Genomic DNA, 16,136 nt, shown 5'->3' on the forward strand with positions numbered 1-16,136 from the left:
TTGTTATGTCCATCATTCAAAACACAACCAACTAGAAAGGGTATTTGATATTTCAAAGCACTCTAATTTGTTCTATAGCGCAAACCAACTACTTAACCTGGAAGGACATTGTAAGGATCGAGAGATGATATGATTAAAATGATTCTGGATCAACAAACTTTGTAGCTTGACTGGGACAAAATCCAAACAGTTTTGTAACAAGTAGGTGTCTAATGAATTCAGATTTTCAGTCATTGTAGAACCAAGCTGTGAACTATACACTTCTGGAATAACTTTCATTTCGCTGTTCTCTTAAGTGTAGAGATACTGTGCATGAAATTTTCAGTCACATATATAACGTAAGAATCCAAATTTACATTTAAAAAATCAATCTATGAAGAATGCATCACGTTACATGGATTGGTCTCTCTCCTACCGCTAAGCGCTACGAATTTATCATAAAATGACAACAGGGGACATTTGTTTATCAAATTCAATCCATCATAAGCTTCTTTAAGAAAAACAGTGCTCCTTGCACCTTTATTAGTTATGTAAAAGATACCAGGATGCTTTATCAGACAAAGGAGCAATTTAGAGGGTAAGAAATACTCTGAATGAAATGCTTCCAGTTGAGCAGATGTCATCCTCTTCTGCATTGTCAAGCTGAGTAGCTCATGAAGCACCGCCACCACCCGCTTCCTCGATTTAGGCTCAGCAATGTCAAATCTCCTGGCATTCAAATATGGAGAAGGGAATTCCATTTTCTGCCACCTTTCAAGTTGCTCAAGATAACTAGTGTTTGGCCTAAAACCAGCAGGAAAATTCATTCGAAACGCATGTGGACCTAGAAAATTACCATCTTTGGATATCCTAACCTTCTTCCCCAATCCATAAGCGGCAGAAATTCCTTCATTGGCTAAATTTTCCTCACGAGCCGTGACTGCTAGTGAAGAATCCCAATTCTCCAAATGCAGAAAATCTTTTTCATTGACATCCTTAACCGAAAAGAATTCAGGGTACTTCGGAATCAATGATTTCTTGAAATCATTCGGCAAACCCAATTCGGATTCGATGAATTCAATGTTTTCGAGTGGAACCCGGCAATCAACCGACAACATCAACAACTTCCTCAAGTTTTTAACCAACATGGGTTCCATCAAATCCTTGGCTGAAGCTTCTTCACCAGCAACTTTCTCAGCCTTCTCAGCGAGTGTAACAAAAGGGGGCGTTCTGTTGCCGCCACCGACATAGAATATTGCAGGGTATTTTTCTATGACGGCCATGAAGTTCCACTTCTGAACAAACCCAACTTCTTTCTCGAGGTCCCTGAGAAGGAGAGACTGGTGTTTCTGCGACTGAATAATTGATTTCAGCTGTAAAATCAAGGCGGGCTTTTTCTGCAAGTCCATGACTTTGTCGAGTTCGTGGACTCTGTGGTATACTTTCTTCTTGGGTCTTCTTCCTCCGCTGGATTTGTGCTTCACCGGGACCCACATAGAACCTAATCTCCGACATGGGATTGGAGAAGGCGATGCGTATGCGTCCGTTTCGCACAGATGAGAGGTTTTGGGAAGCAGGTGAAAGCGCGGTAACGTGGTTCTCCTATGCATTTTGCGGGAACCGGTGAGCGTCTTTGGCGCAAAACATCGAACAGTTGGCGTGCAAGCGCTGCCCAACGGTCACTTAGAGGTGCTCTGGATTTGTGGGGGACGGAAATACTAACGAGGTCTGGTAGCAGGCCTGGCAATGAAATGGCCTTTTGCGATAAATTCACAGGACAAAGAAATTGGGCCATGAAAAATCAGCCCTTTCGGCCCACATCAATATGGTAGCCATCCAATTATGTAATTGAATAGCCCAAATTGTATTTCTACGATTCGAAATCAAATGACAGTGATATTTGTGGTCATTTTCGTGTATATTCCGAGCACCGTATTTGTTTATCTTCTTCACTTGAATTGAATTTTTTAATGGTTTTATATTTTTCAACTATATACAAGGGTGTTTTATGAATGATGAGATCATATAAACAATTCGGATTGTTAATAAAAGTTACGGAGTGGTAAGGTACCCTCAAAAAATTAGTTTAAGAAAAAAAACCAAGCTCAACTACGAATTCACAAACTCACAAGCTTTATTGCAAGGTGGGCCAATTACTATTAATGAATATTGTATTTTTTCTCAAAAAAAAAGAAAAAGGTATTTCCTCAATTTAATCATAACCGTTCATTTCCTGTAATACTAAGTAGTCTGGACTAAAGAAGAAAATTTGCATATCAATAAGACAACGTACAATATTCGGACATAGAAACTGAACATGAGCATGGTCAGTACTTCATCGATTGCATGGGAAATTAACCTTATATAGCCGCTTGCAGACCACGTTCCAATCTGTGCAACTGCTAACTCATTTTCAAACTCGTATTCCAGCCTAACGAAACACCCGTTTCTCCCACAAACACCGATAATTGTTCAAACTGTTCATTCATAAACTAATGTTGAGCAGCTACCAACTTGCTCTTCAGTTTAGTGGTACTTCTCCGCCTACACGGCTGCACACAAGTGCGGGATGTGGAAGAGCACAAACAACAATCCCCTCAGCTAACCACCTCCAGCTTGATTTACAGTGTTGTGCTTCTCATCCATCCTTCATCTTCCACAAGCTTTCTACATCGGTACTCTGTAATCTCATCCTAATTGGATAACAAATACCAATAGTAAACACTAACTTATTGTGGTTTATATACTAAATGCAGCAAGCAAGCAAGATTTACTTCTCAAGCAGCATGTTCAGGGGACATGCATTGTATTTTTCATGTAAAATCAAGACAAAACAAAACATGAATTTTCTATCACATTGAAGGACTTAAAAAGTAAATTAGGTAAGGGCAATACCAGCTAAGCATACGTGCATGCAAGCATATGCATAGGAACAATTGTATTCCTCTTTCAAGCCTTTGGTTCAGATAAACTTGGATGTTCCAAATATAACTGCACAGATAGAGGTTGGCTACTCATTGACTTAATAGGGGTTATTAACGGAGGTTGTTGCCACTGCTTTGTATCTGTTGGAATCCACGACTCTGCATCCTTACTTGTACAAGCCTGAGGGAGTGATCGAAAGTAAGCAGTTATCTCCCACCTGCAATCTGTTAAAGACGAAAAGCTTACATAGCTAGCCATGATCGATCACTAAAGGAAACGAGACATTAAACCAAATCATAGTTCATGATCCCAGAAACAATGTAAGCATCTGGTCAATAATTGACCAATTAAACCAAACCATTTGATAGAAAGCTTAAGGACTTACTCTGGGGAAGAGCCTTGGTAAGGGGTTCTGCGACAGGAAGCTTGATAAAAAATGACCTCAGTGAGAACTCCAGGTCAGCCTCTTCCACCCTCGAGCCATACGATTGATTCACATTGAGCTTAAACATAAATCTTTCCACAGGGATGTTGTCACCGTTAAAGAAAATAACAGCTACTCTCTCCACGAGACCCTAGTTTGTAAGATGTATTTCTCCGTCTCAGTGAAAATGTTCTTTAGTGGAAAAACAAAAGAAAAGCATACAGAAAAAGTGGCAGAACTTTGGTTCAATTAGAAACACAATCTTCAAACTTTTCACCCAATTTGGTTACAAATCATTTCTAAGCAAAGATGATAAGCTCATGTATAAAAAAAGTTTTAAGGGAAATAAATAAGTAAAGAAGCAACCTTTTGGATAAAAGGAAGAAGTCCCGAGACAGCGGAATGGATGTAATCTCTGAGTTCAGGGTGACGAGCTCTATGAACCACCAAATTCATATATTTCCTTCTTTCAAAAGCACCTTTACCAAAACACACCAACTATCAGAGTCTATCAGTAAATATCAGTTCAAACTGTAAAAAAAATACAATTACCCATTATTCCAATAAGCCTCGTATGCAACTTGTGTAAGGATTTAGTTAAGAAAATGGGGTTTTGCTTTCTGGGTAGGGTAATAAAGAAAAACAGAACCCAATACCATGAATTTCTCAGCAACCAAACAAGAAATTGGGGGTTGGGTGGGATAGGATTGAATGGAGAATTAGAAGAACGAACCTGGAGGGTAAATTCCTTTGAGGAAAACGACTGAAGTGATTGCAACCTCGAGGAATTCCACCAGAATCCGAGTTATCTCACCTGCACCATTTCAATTCGAATCAAGGAAATTGATTTATCAAAACCGAAAATTGAAACCGTTTGAGAAGTAAAGAGAGAAGAAGGAAAACCATGAGGAGACTGGCTGTCTTTGCGCTCCATCTCGATTTGCTGTGTCTGCAAGTGCAAGGGTAAGTGCGTTAACAAAACTGAAGGCTCCCGCCATTTGGTGGTCTTTTGCTTGACGGACTTGGGTAATTTAATTTCAACCCACCAATTACAACTTATTTAAAAGCGGATTTTGCACAAATCCAACTGAACTTGTAAACATGTGTACCAATCCCACATGAATGTTCAATTCTAAGTTACTTTCTTTCCATTTAACCGTTAAAACATGTCACGCACCCCTCACGTAGAGGGATATATTTGTCAATTCACTTTCTAGAGCTTGCTGGAATCAATACGTACGAAGGCAAAATGCATTTCTTTTTGTAGTGACATTGAAGTCAGGTCATGAAGAGAAACAGAGAAGTTGATTTCGAGTCTAATTTTGGCAAGGTTTGTTGAAGAATTAAAGTGAAATTATGCAAAAAATCTAGTCTTTCATTTACAATTCAAGATTTTTTTTAGGTTGCAACTGGGTGTCTAATTCATCTTAGTTTATTCAATTATTAATTTTTCAATCTCTTATGGGGGGAATTGTCGAGCTGGGGTTGTACAAACCCCTAATTTTGGCGCCATATTGACTCATGCAGTATTATTTAGGAGCCAATTTGATTCTAGCTGGCCTCATGAAGTAATTGAAGAATATATCCCTACAAGTGATATGTTTTAACAGCAAAATTGATAGAAAGTAACTTAGGTAGTAGATTCTAACGGTTAAGAGAGTTAAGATGATAAAAAATAAAAATTAAAAGTTCAGATGGTATCATCGCATATGCTTACATATTTAGGTGGTACTTACTACTTGCACAAAAAAAAAGAAAAAACTTATTTAAAAAGTGATTTTCGATTTCCTTCGTGAACCTTTTTAATCCTCTTTCTGAAAAATAGTGTTGTAGCCAATTGCAATTTTTTAAACCAATACTACCCCTATTTTGGAGGCAATTTCAATTCCAACAATTAAGAGAGTCCATGTGCATGATTCCAAGAGAGTCCAGATGCACGAAGCATATTCGTGTTCGAGAGCAATTTCGTGAGGCAAATCGGTTCCCTTGCCCTCGAACAAAATTGCCGCACTTGGCTCAAAAAGGGTTGAAGGGGGGCAGGGCAGCACATCAAGCTGCCTTATTCTCAATGCAAAATTGACAACCAAGTTACCAGATTTCATCCACTTTACTAAAGTTTTACGAATTCACAAAGAAAACAAAACCAAATCAAAATAAGCGACTAAAAGTAGGATATATTTCTCAAACCATGTGTAGAAAGTAATATAAGACTAATAAAATTGTTGACGAAGAGGAACATTGATCTCCCAAATGACATAATCAATACCAGAAAACCGAAAACCAAACAATTAAAATAGCTAGAGACCAAAAATATTGTTCCGCAATCTACTCCGGCGATGCTATATCCATCCCTAATGGAGCAAATTGGCAAGACACCGAATATATAGTAAATTGTTTATAGCTTGTCCTCGAACTCGGAGAGCGGGGTCATCTGCTCCTTCAAACCCTTCCTCTTACGGATGTCGGTGACAAGTGTTGCAGCCTGGGATCCAGCTTCCAATGGATCAGACGACATCATCTCCCAATGATCAAACACGCATTGTGGGAAAGCCTGCCCAGACGTTGCAGCCCTCAGTTGACCAGAGAATCCAAAGGATTCGACGACAGGGAGGTATGCCTTGATGTTGTACAGTGGAGTTCCTGGCCTCTGCATCTCCTCAAACACATGCCCACGTTTCTGATTCAGAACACTGTAGATCCCGCCAAGTGCCCCCTCTGGAGCTTGAATTTCAACGAGATACACTGGTTCGAGAAGCCTAGGCTTGGCTGTGAGCTGAGAGGCATAGATGACCCTCCGAGCAGTTGGAATGACCTGACCTCCCCCTCTGTGGATAGCATCAGCGTGAAGAACCACATCACAGACTTCAAAGCAAATACCTCTCATGTTTTCTTCTGCCAATGCACCTTCCTTTGAGGCCCACTGGAACCCAGCAACAACCGAATCCTTGATTTCATTAAGGTACTGAACTCCCTTACACATGTCGACCACCATGTTGGGACCAGTGGTCTCGGGACCAAAACACCAGATTTTCTTAGCAAGATCCTTGTCCCAACCAAACTCCTCAGCCAAGATCTTGGAACGAATCTTGGGATCATCTCTTGGGCCAATGCGACCTTCATCAATAGCCTCGGGAAGACCTTCCTCAAGGGGCCTTGCTTCCATGTACAGACGGTTATGCTTGTTTGGAGACTTGCTCATCACTGTGCGGCAGGACTTATCAAGGACAGTCTCACGGAAGGACACAACGGGGTCAGACTTTATAATCTCAGCACCACCCATAAAATCATCTTGCAGATCCTTCAAACAGATCTCAAGATGCAGTTCACCAGCACCAGCAATAATGTGCTCTCCAGACTCCTCAATGGAGCAGACAACCATAGGATCAGACTTGGCCAAACGTTTGAGACCTTCAACAAGTTTGGGAAGGTCAGATGCAACCTTGCACTGGACAGCAACACGCACGACAGGTGAAACGGAGAACTTCATAGCACGGATAGGGTGAGCATCCACTTCCTTCTCATTAGTTAAAGTTGCATTCTTGGTAATAAACTGATCCAGACCAACCAATGCCACAGTGTTACCGCAAGGAACATCCTCAACAGTTTCTTGTCTCTTTCCCATCCAAATAACAGTTCTCTGTACGTTCTTAACATACAAATCCTTCTTCTCTCCAGGAACAAAATTTGGACCCATGATTCTAACCTTCAATCCTGTCTGAACTCTACCAGCAAAGACACGGCCAAAGGCAAAGAATCTACCCTTATCAGAAGCGGGAATCATCTTGGACACATAGAGCATAAGAGGTCCATCAGGGTCACAGTTCCTGATGGCATTGGCATATTGATCATCAAGAGGACCCTCGTACAAATTCTCAACACGGTACTTTTGAGCCGTTGACGGAGATGGAAGGTGAAAAATCATCATTTCCAATAAAGCAGTGCTAGCTGGTAGCCAGGTCTGCATAACACGCTTCATCAGAGCCTTCCCCATCAGGTCCTTCTCATCACTCTTCATGGTGACACCAAGCTTTGTCAACATGGGCCACAACTTATCCTTCTGATCATTCATGCAGGTGTTGATGATCTGCTTGATGGGTTCGTAACAGAACTGAACAAAACCACGCTTGCAGGTAGCAGTGCCCGTGCTCTTGCTGGTCCATTTCTTGGTAGCTGGGTCAAAAAAGTTCTCACCCCAGAGCCTTTCCATCATCTTTGACTCATCAACTCCAAACTTGGAAGCATACATCTTAGCGAAGTTGGTCAGAGTGAAAGCCCATCCGTGCAAACCAGCTGAGAAGGCGACTGTTCCTTTCTCTGGGTACACTTGGACATCACCAAGAAGTGGATCTTCATATGTAGCCATAATGACATTAGCATTCTCAATAACCCTTTGGAATGTCTGGTAAGCTTCCTCTCCATCAACCTGGAGCTCAAGGAAGCATCTGTCCATCTTGTTAACGGTCAAAACAGGCCTGATCCTCTCTCCCAATGCTTGACGGAGCACAGTCTCAGTCTGGACACACACACCCTCAATACAATCCACCACCACAAGTGCTCCATCAGTAATACGCAGAGCAGCTGTGACTTCAGATGAAAAGTCAACATGCCCGGGGGAATCAATGAGATTGATGAGGTACTCATTTCCGTTCCTCTCTCCCTTGTACCTCTGCAAAGACTCATCAGTCATCTCATAGTAAAGAGAGATACCGGTGGATTTAATTGTGATACCACGCTCTGCCTCATCTGCGCGAGTATCAGTCATCCGAACATCACCAGCAACTTCTTGTGCAATGATACCCGCGGCAGCAACAAGCGAGTCTGTAAGAGTTGACTTCCCTGCATATTAAATTTCAATAACATTATATGTTTGATGAAACACCACAGGATATAAACAAATAAATGGATAAAATGCAACAATACATACTAACTGGTGAAATATTTCAAATTATAACTAATAGAGCAAAGTTCAAAATACTGAAAATAAATACACTTGACCAAAATATTACAACATTAAAAATTTTCTTTAACCAGTTTAATAAAAACACCTTGTTACAAAGATAAGAATTATCAAGTGAAAAAAAAAAAGAAAGATCTATACCGTGATCAACATGAGCAATAACAGACATGTTGCGAATGTTGTGCTTATAGTCCATAATCCTACGGAGTTCTTCTGCTGTAAACTTCACCTGCACGTATCAAGAATATCACACCATTATGAATTAAAGAATCAATGGAGCAGCTCAAGAATCACTATGTAACCATGTTCAGATTGATAGTCAGTGCTTACCATCTTGACTAGTCTTTAAGAACAACCGGTAATTAGTTTTTATACGAAGCTGATTAACCGACAAGGAAACACCTGCAAATTTAAACAACAAAAAAATGAACTGGAATTCAACTTTGAATATAAACATTTAAATTGACTACACCATTACATTTCTATGTTTACAAAATGACCAGAAAAAAAAAAAAAAATAGGAATTTGTATTCCACCAAAAGACTATTGAATTCCGGTAAAAGGAATACATAATTTTTCCTGTATCAAGCAATATTAATAATCAAGACAAGTTATTCGTAAACGGTTGTAGACATCGAAATTTCAGTAAAATAAATGTTAACCAATGTATTAAAATTACAACATTTATTTACTTCACCAACCTCACATATTTTTTTCGTGTTCACAACGGTCTTGACAAAAGAAAAGGTAATCACAAATCAATCCTTATCAATTAGGATGATCCTATTAATTTAGGGTCACCAATAACAACAAAATAGAAAACAAGTACGCATAATAATTCTATCTTACAAATTAGTATATTTTAGAACGAAAATTATTCTGGAAAATATGTTTTCTATTATTTCTTTGACATGAATAGGAAACAAAATGTTCTGAAAAAATTACTCATAAATTCAAACAAAACCATAATTTTCGAAAATCTTTCCACCTAAAAAATTGCTCAACGCAACTATTTTCCAGCAAAACAACAAAGTATTAGTACGATCAAAGTAGAAAACAAGATCTAGCAAATACAAAACATCTAGGGTAGTGCTATCCACACACCCACTATACTCTTCACACACCCTCTCAATTTTCTGCTGTAGGATCAAATGAATTGAAGAAGATCAATGGCTAAAAACTAAAAAAGGGTGTGTGAACAATTTACAAATACTAGCGAAATTATCATATATCACGTAAAAATTATCAACAGTTAAAGGAAAACGTCAGAAAATTATTCCACAGCAAAAAAATTTACGTAAAAATTTTCCGATAGCCTGAGAGAGTAATCTGTACGGAAAACAAGGATCTAATACAAACATACACACACACACACACAATGCATCCGTAAAATCTGAGCAATGATCGAAACGATAAACGAGCAAAGACATAATACCAAACCAAAAGCATGCATAACAATAATATGTTTCCAATAATACAAAATGCATGCAGATCACAGATTTTTCAGAACAACAAAATGCATGATTAACGACGATAATCAAGAAATCACGAGGACAATCGGGGCGATTAAATCAAAGGAAGCGACTGATTCGAATAGTATAGAATTAGAGGAACGAACCTGAAGAATCGGGAGCTGGAGAGCGAGAGAGGGATGGAGAGAGGAGTGACTCTCCGCAGCCTAGAGCTGGAGGTGCAAATGAGACTGAGAGAATGTGTGGAGTCCGGAGGAGGGTGTGAGTGTTATATAAGGTTAGGGTTTTCGTTTCTTGGGTTGGGCTCCGCTTGCATAGTTTATACTATTTTGTAGGCCCACCAAAATCTCCATCGGCCTTTTTTTATTCTAAAACCATGGGCCTTAGGGTTTTTTAATTATTATTTTTTTATTTTTAACAACATTATATAATTATGAATAATGATAGGAATATCAAATTTGAAAATTAAATAAATAGAAAATAAATACGTTAATTAATACTTTAATAATAATTCAATTACGTTCATAATCATAAAAGTTGACTAAGTGCAAAAAGATGGCCACACTCGACCTTTGCTAATAGACCTATTCCACAATTGCGTGACCTAGGTTAAGAAAGTCTTTTGGACACCCAAAAGCTTCTTGTTAGACACTCAAAACTTCAAATTCTTGTTTATTAATTAAACAAAAAATATTGAGAAAAGTTATTAGCATTATTTTTAGGGGGTGTTTGTTTGCCCTCGCTAAGCTTCACTGGACTGAATTGGCTTAGCTGAGATTTCTAATCTGTGTTTGGTTGGAACAAGGATTAAGCTTAATGGGACTAAGTCGGACTCGTCCTGACTAAGTTCTTCACTACCAGTCCTTAGCTAGGCCGCCCGAAACATTTGGGATTGCTAATCCCATCTCTAAAGCTGCGTACAAAGTCTTCACGCTGCAAGTCGTTTGCAATCATGCTTCTCTGCAACTCTGTATGGCCACCTATGCCCAGATCTGAAACCCACCACACCCATCGCCTAATTCTCAACATCCAACTACCAAAATTCGAAAAGAAAAAAAAAACAATTCGATAACAACAACAAACTCAATAGAAAAATTCTTCATTTTTCCTAGAAAATTAAGAGATTTTCTGAGACAATCAGAGGAAGTGCGAGAAACAATGGCTATGAAATCTATGGCGCAGCAAAAAGGCTCTACACGATTTCAATTTTCCGTGAGATATGAAGTTGGGAAACATGCTAGAAATAATTTAGAGGAATCACAACAGCAATGAAAAGGAAAAGGAAAAAAAGAGAGAACAAAAAGAGGGTGATGAATGACGCTGTTTTGAGGGAGAGTGAAAAGGAAAAGAAAAAGACAGATAGAGCGAGTGGAAAGGAAAAACAAGAAAAAAAAAAAATGTGAATCGGAAAAAATGACAATGAGTTGATTTTCCAAAATAATTTAGTCTGTAACTTAGTCCAATAGTGCATCAAACGCTCAATTATTCTTATCCTACTTAGTCCATGCCAAGCCAATCCAATTTAATCCATCAAATTGTCCGATACAACAAACGTACTCTTAAATCCCTTATTGATGCAGGCCAACCAAACACGAATCAAACACGAGCTAGAGTGATTTTCGGCACCTGTGCAGCCTCTCGTAATGGCGGCGTGCAAGCCGAGCATTGCAACCACCACCTTCGAGGCGTTTTCCCGTCTCTAATGAAATAGTAGCAGAAGAAGCTGTTGCAGGTCTTCAAGTTAGAAAGAACAAACATCAATCAAATCCATGGAACAAGGCAGAAGACAAAAGTATAGTAAATTCAAAAAGCATGTAGCAACAATGGCAGAAATTGTTCCACAAGCAACAAAGTAAAAGCAGAACATTATATGGGTCTGTTCTGAGCACGCATAAAACATTTAACTACTGGCACCCATATGCTGACTACAACAACAATGTTAACAACATTAAACAAAAACGATTAAACTGGAAACCAAAAATTAACGCAGTGCATCGAAAACAAATTATTACTCAAAGCTTGTCCTCAAACTCGGATAGCGGTGTCATCTGCTCCTTCAATCCCTTCCTCTTACGGATGTCGGTAACAAGTGCTGCAGCCTGGGATCCAGCTTCCAATGGATCAGACGACATCATCTCCCAATGATCAAACACACATTGTGGGAAAGCCTGTCCAGAAGTTGCAGCCCTCAGTTGACCAGAGAATCCAAAGGACTCGACGACGGGGAGGTATGCCTTGATGTTGTAAAGTGGAGTTCCTGGCCTCTGCATCTCCTCAAACACGTGTCCACGTTTCTGATTCAGAACACTGTAGATACCTCCAAGAGCCCCCTCTGGAGCTTGAATTTCAACGAGATACACTGGTTCAAGAAGCCTTGGCTTGGCTGTGAGCTGAGAGGCATAGATGACCCTCCGAGCAGTTGGAATGACCTGACCCCCCCCTCTGTGGATAGCATCAGCGTGAAGAACCACATCACAGACTTCAAAGCAAATACCCCTCATGTTTTCTTCTGCCAATGCACCTTCCTTTGAGGCCCACTGGAACCCAGCAACAACCGAATCCTTGATTTCATTAAGGTACTGAACTCCCTTACACATGTCGACCACCATGTTGGGACCAGTGGTCTCGGGACCAAAACACCAGATTTTCTTAGCAAGATCCTTGTCCCAACCAAACTCCTCAGCCAAGATCTTGGAACGAATCTTGGGATCATCTCTTGGGCCAATGCGACCTTCATCAATAGCCTCGGGAAGACCTTCCTCAAGGGGCCTTGCTTCCATGTACAGACGGTTATGCTTGTTTGGAGACTTGCTCATCACTGTACGGCAGGACTTATCAAGGACAGTCTCACGGAAGGACACAACGGGGTCAGACTTTATAATCTCAGCACCACCCATAAAATCATCTTGCAGATCCTTCAAACAGATCTCAAGATGCAGTTCACCAGCACCAGCAATAATGTGCTCTCCCGACTCCTCAATGGAGCAGACAACCATAGGATCAGACTTAGCCAAACGCTTGAGACCTTCAACAAGTTTGGGAAGGTCAGATGCAACCTTGCACTGGACAGCAACACGCACGACGGGTGAAACTGAGAACTTCATAGCACGAATAGGGTGAGCATCCACTTCCTTCTCATTTGTTAAAGTAGCATTCTTGGTGATAAACTGATCCAAACCGACCAAGGCAACAGTGTTACCGCAAGGAACATCCTCAACAGTTTCTTGTCTCTTTCCCATCCAAATAACAGTCCTCTGTACATTCTTGACATACAAATCCTTCTTCTCTCCAGGAACAAAATTTGGACCCATGATTCTAACCTTCAAACCTGTCTGAACTTTACCAGCAAAGACACGGCCAAAGGCAAAGAATCTACCCTTATCAGAAGCAGGAATCATCTTAGACACATAAAGCATAAGAGGTCCTTCGGGGTCACAGTTCCTGATGGCATTAGCATATTGATCATCAAGGGGACCCTCATACAAATTCTCAACACGGTACCTTTGAGCCGTGGAAGGAGATGGAAGGTGAAAGATCATCATTTCCAATAGAGCAGTGCTAGCTGGTAGCCAAGTCTGCATAACACGCTTCATCAGCGCCTTCCCCATCAGGTCCTTCTCATCACTCTTCATGGTGACACCAAGCTTTGTCAACATGGGCCACAACTTATCCTTCTGATCATTCATGCAGGTGTTGATGATCTGCTTGATGGGCTCATAACAGAACTGAACAAAACCACGCTTGCAGGTTGCAGTTCCGGTGTTCTTGCTGGTCCATTTCTTCGTAGCTGGGTCAAAAAAGTTCTCACCCCAAAGCCTTTCCATCATCTTTGACTCATCAACTCCAAACTTGGAAGCATACATCTTAGCGAAGTTGGTCAGAGTGAAAGCCCAACCGTGCAAACCAGCTGAGAAGGCAACTGTTCCTTTCTCTGGGTAGACCTGAACATCACCAAGAAGTGGATCTTCATATGTAGCCATAATGACATTGGCATTCTCAATAACCCTTTGGAATGTCTGGTAAGCCTCCTCTCCATCAACCTGGAGCTCAAGGAAGCACCTGTCCATCTTGTTAACGGTCAAAACAGGCCTGATCCTCTCTCCCAAGGCTTGACGGAGCACAGTCTCAGTCTGAACACACACACCCTCAATACAATCCACCACCACAAGTGCACCATCAGTTATACGCAGAGCAGCTGTGACTTCAGATGAAAAGTCAACATGACCAGGGGAATCAATGAGATTGATGAGGTACTCATTTCCGTTCCTCTCTCCCTTGTACCTCTGCAAAGACTCATCAGTCATCTCATAGTAGAGAGAGATACCGGTAGATTTAATTGTGATACCACGCTCAGCTTCATCGGCACGGGTATCCGTCATACGGACATCACCGGCGACTTCTTGTGCAATGATACCAGCAGCAGCAACAAGAGAGTCCGTAAGAGTTGACTTCCCTGCAAGAAGGAAAAAATTAACATTATTGCTTTATCACGCATCCACACATACAACATAACAAGCAAGAAAATCAAACAAGCTGCAAATTACAATGGGCATCACGAAAAAAAAAAAATTAAATTGCATAAACATCCCCATTTAAGACAAAAAGAAATTTGGAAAACTATCCGGCTTGGATGAGAAGAATATAAAAGCATTTAAATATGCATACAAATCTGTTCTAAACAACATTATGTGAGTAAAATAAGTGCATATTAATACGTACCATGGTCGACGTGCGCAATAACAGACATATTACGAATGTTATGTTTGTAGTCCATAATCCTACGGAGCTCCTCTGCTGTGAACTTCACCTGCATATACGGAAACATATATCTTGATTAAGAATAAGCAGATAATGAAATTTTAAGCAACACACTAAACCAAAATAATGGAACGAGCAACTTACCATCTTGTCTTTTCTTCAAATGTCACCTTCAAAAATACTATTAATACCTTCAGACACAACAGTAAAAATAACACGATTAGATAAATAAACAAGATCCAAAAGCATATGATGAAAGTAAATTTACGTAACCTTGAGGATTTACAAGATTTTCTATGAAAGAATTTTGTTACATACAATATGCATACGAGTTTATGCGATTGAACATACAAGATATCCGTTTAAATCTGTTATGCGATTAATCAAGTAAATTCATATAATATTCACTTAAGTTTCATGCGAATTATAAAATAGCAAGCTCAAAAGCACGTTTATTCATCCAAATGAGCTCAAAAGCACTTTTGTTCATCCAAACAAGCTCAAAAGCACTTCTGTTCATCCAAACAAGCAAATAAGCAGAAAAAATTCAATCGAATCCATTTGAAGACATAAAAATCGAAAATAATACTAATTTCACAACCTAATTACAGATCTTGAGAAAGAAAAATCGAAAAAAATTAACAGAAAATCAAATAATTGAACTAAACGAGCATGTTAATTATTTCAAAGCAAGTAACGCTGGGAAATATCAGATCTAAATATAGTAGAGAGAGAAAGAGTGAGAGAGAGAGGGAACCAGGTGACAAGGTGCGAGAGAGGCGGCAGGCGAAGGAAATAGAGCAAGAACGTTAGACCTCTCCTTTATATAAAATTTGAAGGGCACGAGGGTTTGAGGTGAGAGAATAAAATAAAAGCGTGACTGAAGGTATATGCGGTTGTGAAATAAGGTCTTCGTTATCTAGGGTTTTACGATGAGCTGAGCTGGGCTGGGCTTTCATTTTGTAACTGGGCCTGTGGTTTGGTTTTGTATGATGGAAGACCCAATGAGTTTTAAAAAGCGTTTTGTCCCCTCAATTTTCAACAGTCCCTCCTCGCAAGATATTTTACAGAACGTCCTAGGTTTGGTACTTGGATCACGTATTCGGACGGACTTTAGATACACATTTTTATGGTCCACCACCTTCTGTTTTGAGACTCACCACTACCTCATATAATGACTCTCCTCCCTCTTATACCGTCTTTATAGCCCACTACTTTCGATTTTTCACGCAAGAATCTCTTCAACTTTTGACACAATATGACAACACGACTTGAAATTGACCCGAAAGTAGTAAAAAGGAACTCAACTTGTATGATTGAAGCATTGAATTCATCTACTTTTCCCCGCCCCGGGGGGGGGGGGGGGTGTAAGAAGACATTAAAAACTTCAAAAAGGGAAAGGTTTCACATTCAAATACAATTACAGGTCGGTATGAAAATATCATTACGTTGTAGTCAGACTTAGTGTTATGAGTTCATCCAAATCATATTACTTTTATCTAAACTTTAGTCTCTAAACCCTAGGCGTAAGACGTGTTTATGCTATAGTTAGAGTGAACTTATAACATACATTGCGTCAACATTGCCAAGTGAGATTACTATCAACATTGATGCAACACAT

General features: G+C 39.9%; 4 protein-coding genes across 8 annotated transcripts; all 4 read right to left on the reverse strand.

Moving 5' to 3' along the window:
• Positions 1 to 309: 309 nt before the first annotated feature.
• LOC137730116 (protein WHAT'S THIS FACTOR 1 homolog, chloroplastic-like) lies at positions 310 to 2,118 on the reverse strand. The gene has a single exon (XM_068469180.2). The coding sequence runs from the start codon at positions 1,587 to 1,589 to the stop codon at positions 372 to 374; it is 1,218 nt and encodes a 405-aa protein (XP_068325281.2). The 5' UTR covers positions 1,590 to 2,118; the 3' UTR covers positions 310 to 371.
• A 112-nt stretch (positions 2,119 to 2,230) lies between these two features.
• REV7 (DNA-binding HORMA family protein) lies at positions 2,231 to 4,358 on the reverse strand. Of its 2 annotated transcripts, XR_015952787.1 has the most exons (6): positions 4,232 to 4,358; positions 4,062 to 4,142; positions 3,695 to 3,807; positions 3,290 to 3,479; positions 2,875 to 3,128; positions 2,231 to 2,672 (listed from the first exon to the last, which is right to left on the reverse strand). XR_015952787.1 is itself a non-coding variant. In XM_088678815.1 (5 exons), exons 1-5 carry the CDS (start codon positions 4,260 to 4,262, stop codon positions 2,929 to 2,931), a joined length of 615 nt encoding a protein of 204 aa, XP_088534941.1. In that variant the 5' UTR covers positions 4,263 to 4,358; the 3' UTR covers positions 2,231 to 2,928. The 2 variants fall into 2 exon arrangements, 1 of the variants encoding a protein (XP_088534941.1); XM_088678815.1 differs by having other exon boundaries at positions 2,231 to 3,128.
• Positions 4,359 to 5,482: 1,124 nt separating this feature from the next.
• On the reverse strand, positions 5,483 to 10,046 carry LOC137727521 (elongation factor 2-like). Its single transcript, XM_068466370.2, has 4 exons — positions 9,904 to 10,046; positions 8,616 to 8,687; positions 8,427 to 8,514; positions 5,483 to 8,164 (listed from the first exon to the last, which is right to left on the reverse strand). The coding sequence occupies exons 2-4, from the start codon at positions 8,616 to 8,618 to the stop codon at positions 5,724 to 5,726; spliced, it is 2,532 nt and encodes an 843-aa protein (XP_068322471.1). The 5' UTR covers positions 8,619 to 8,687; positions 9,904 to 10,046; the 3' UTR covers positions 5,483 to 5,723.
• Positions 10,047 to 11,181: 1,135 nt separating this feature from the next.
• Positions 11,182 to 15,420, reverse strand: LOC137729147 (elongation factor 2). Of its 4 annotated transcripts, none has more exons than XM_088677695.1 (5): positions 15,273 to 15,420; positions 14,660 to 14,706; positions 14,477 to 14,564; positions 11,770 to 14,210; positions 11,182 to 11,480 (listed from the first exon to the last, which is right to left on the reverse strand). In XM_088677695.1, the coding sequence occupies exons 2-4, from the start codon at positions 14,660 to 14,662 to the stop codon at positions 11,770 to 11,772; spliced, it is 2,532 nt and encodes an 843-aa protein (XP_088533821.1). In that variant the 5' UTR covers positions 14,663 to 14,706; positions 15,273 to 15,420; the 3' UTR covers positions 11,182 to 11,480. The 4 variants fall into 4 exon arrangements, with proteins under 4 accessions (XP_088533821.1, XP_088533820.1, XP_068324094.2 ...); XM_088677694.1 differs by having other exon boundaries at positions 11,182 to 11,491; XM_068467993.2 differs by lacking the exons at positions 14,660 to 14,706; positions 15,273 to 15,420 and having other exon boundaries at positions 14,477 to 14,570.
• Positions 15,421 to 16,136: the final 716 nt, after the last annotated feature.

The sequence above is a fragment of the Pyrus communis genome, chromosome 10 (assembly GCF_041283825.1).
Source record: "Pyrus communis isolate YQ-2024b chromosome 10, ASM4128382v1, whole genome shotgun sequence".
In the NCBI taxonomy this organism is placed as follows: Eukaryota; Viridiplantae; Streptophyta; class Magnoliopsida; order Rosales; family Rosaceae; genus Pyrus; species Pyrus communis.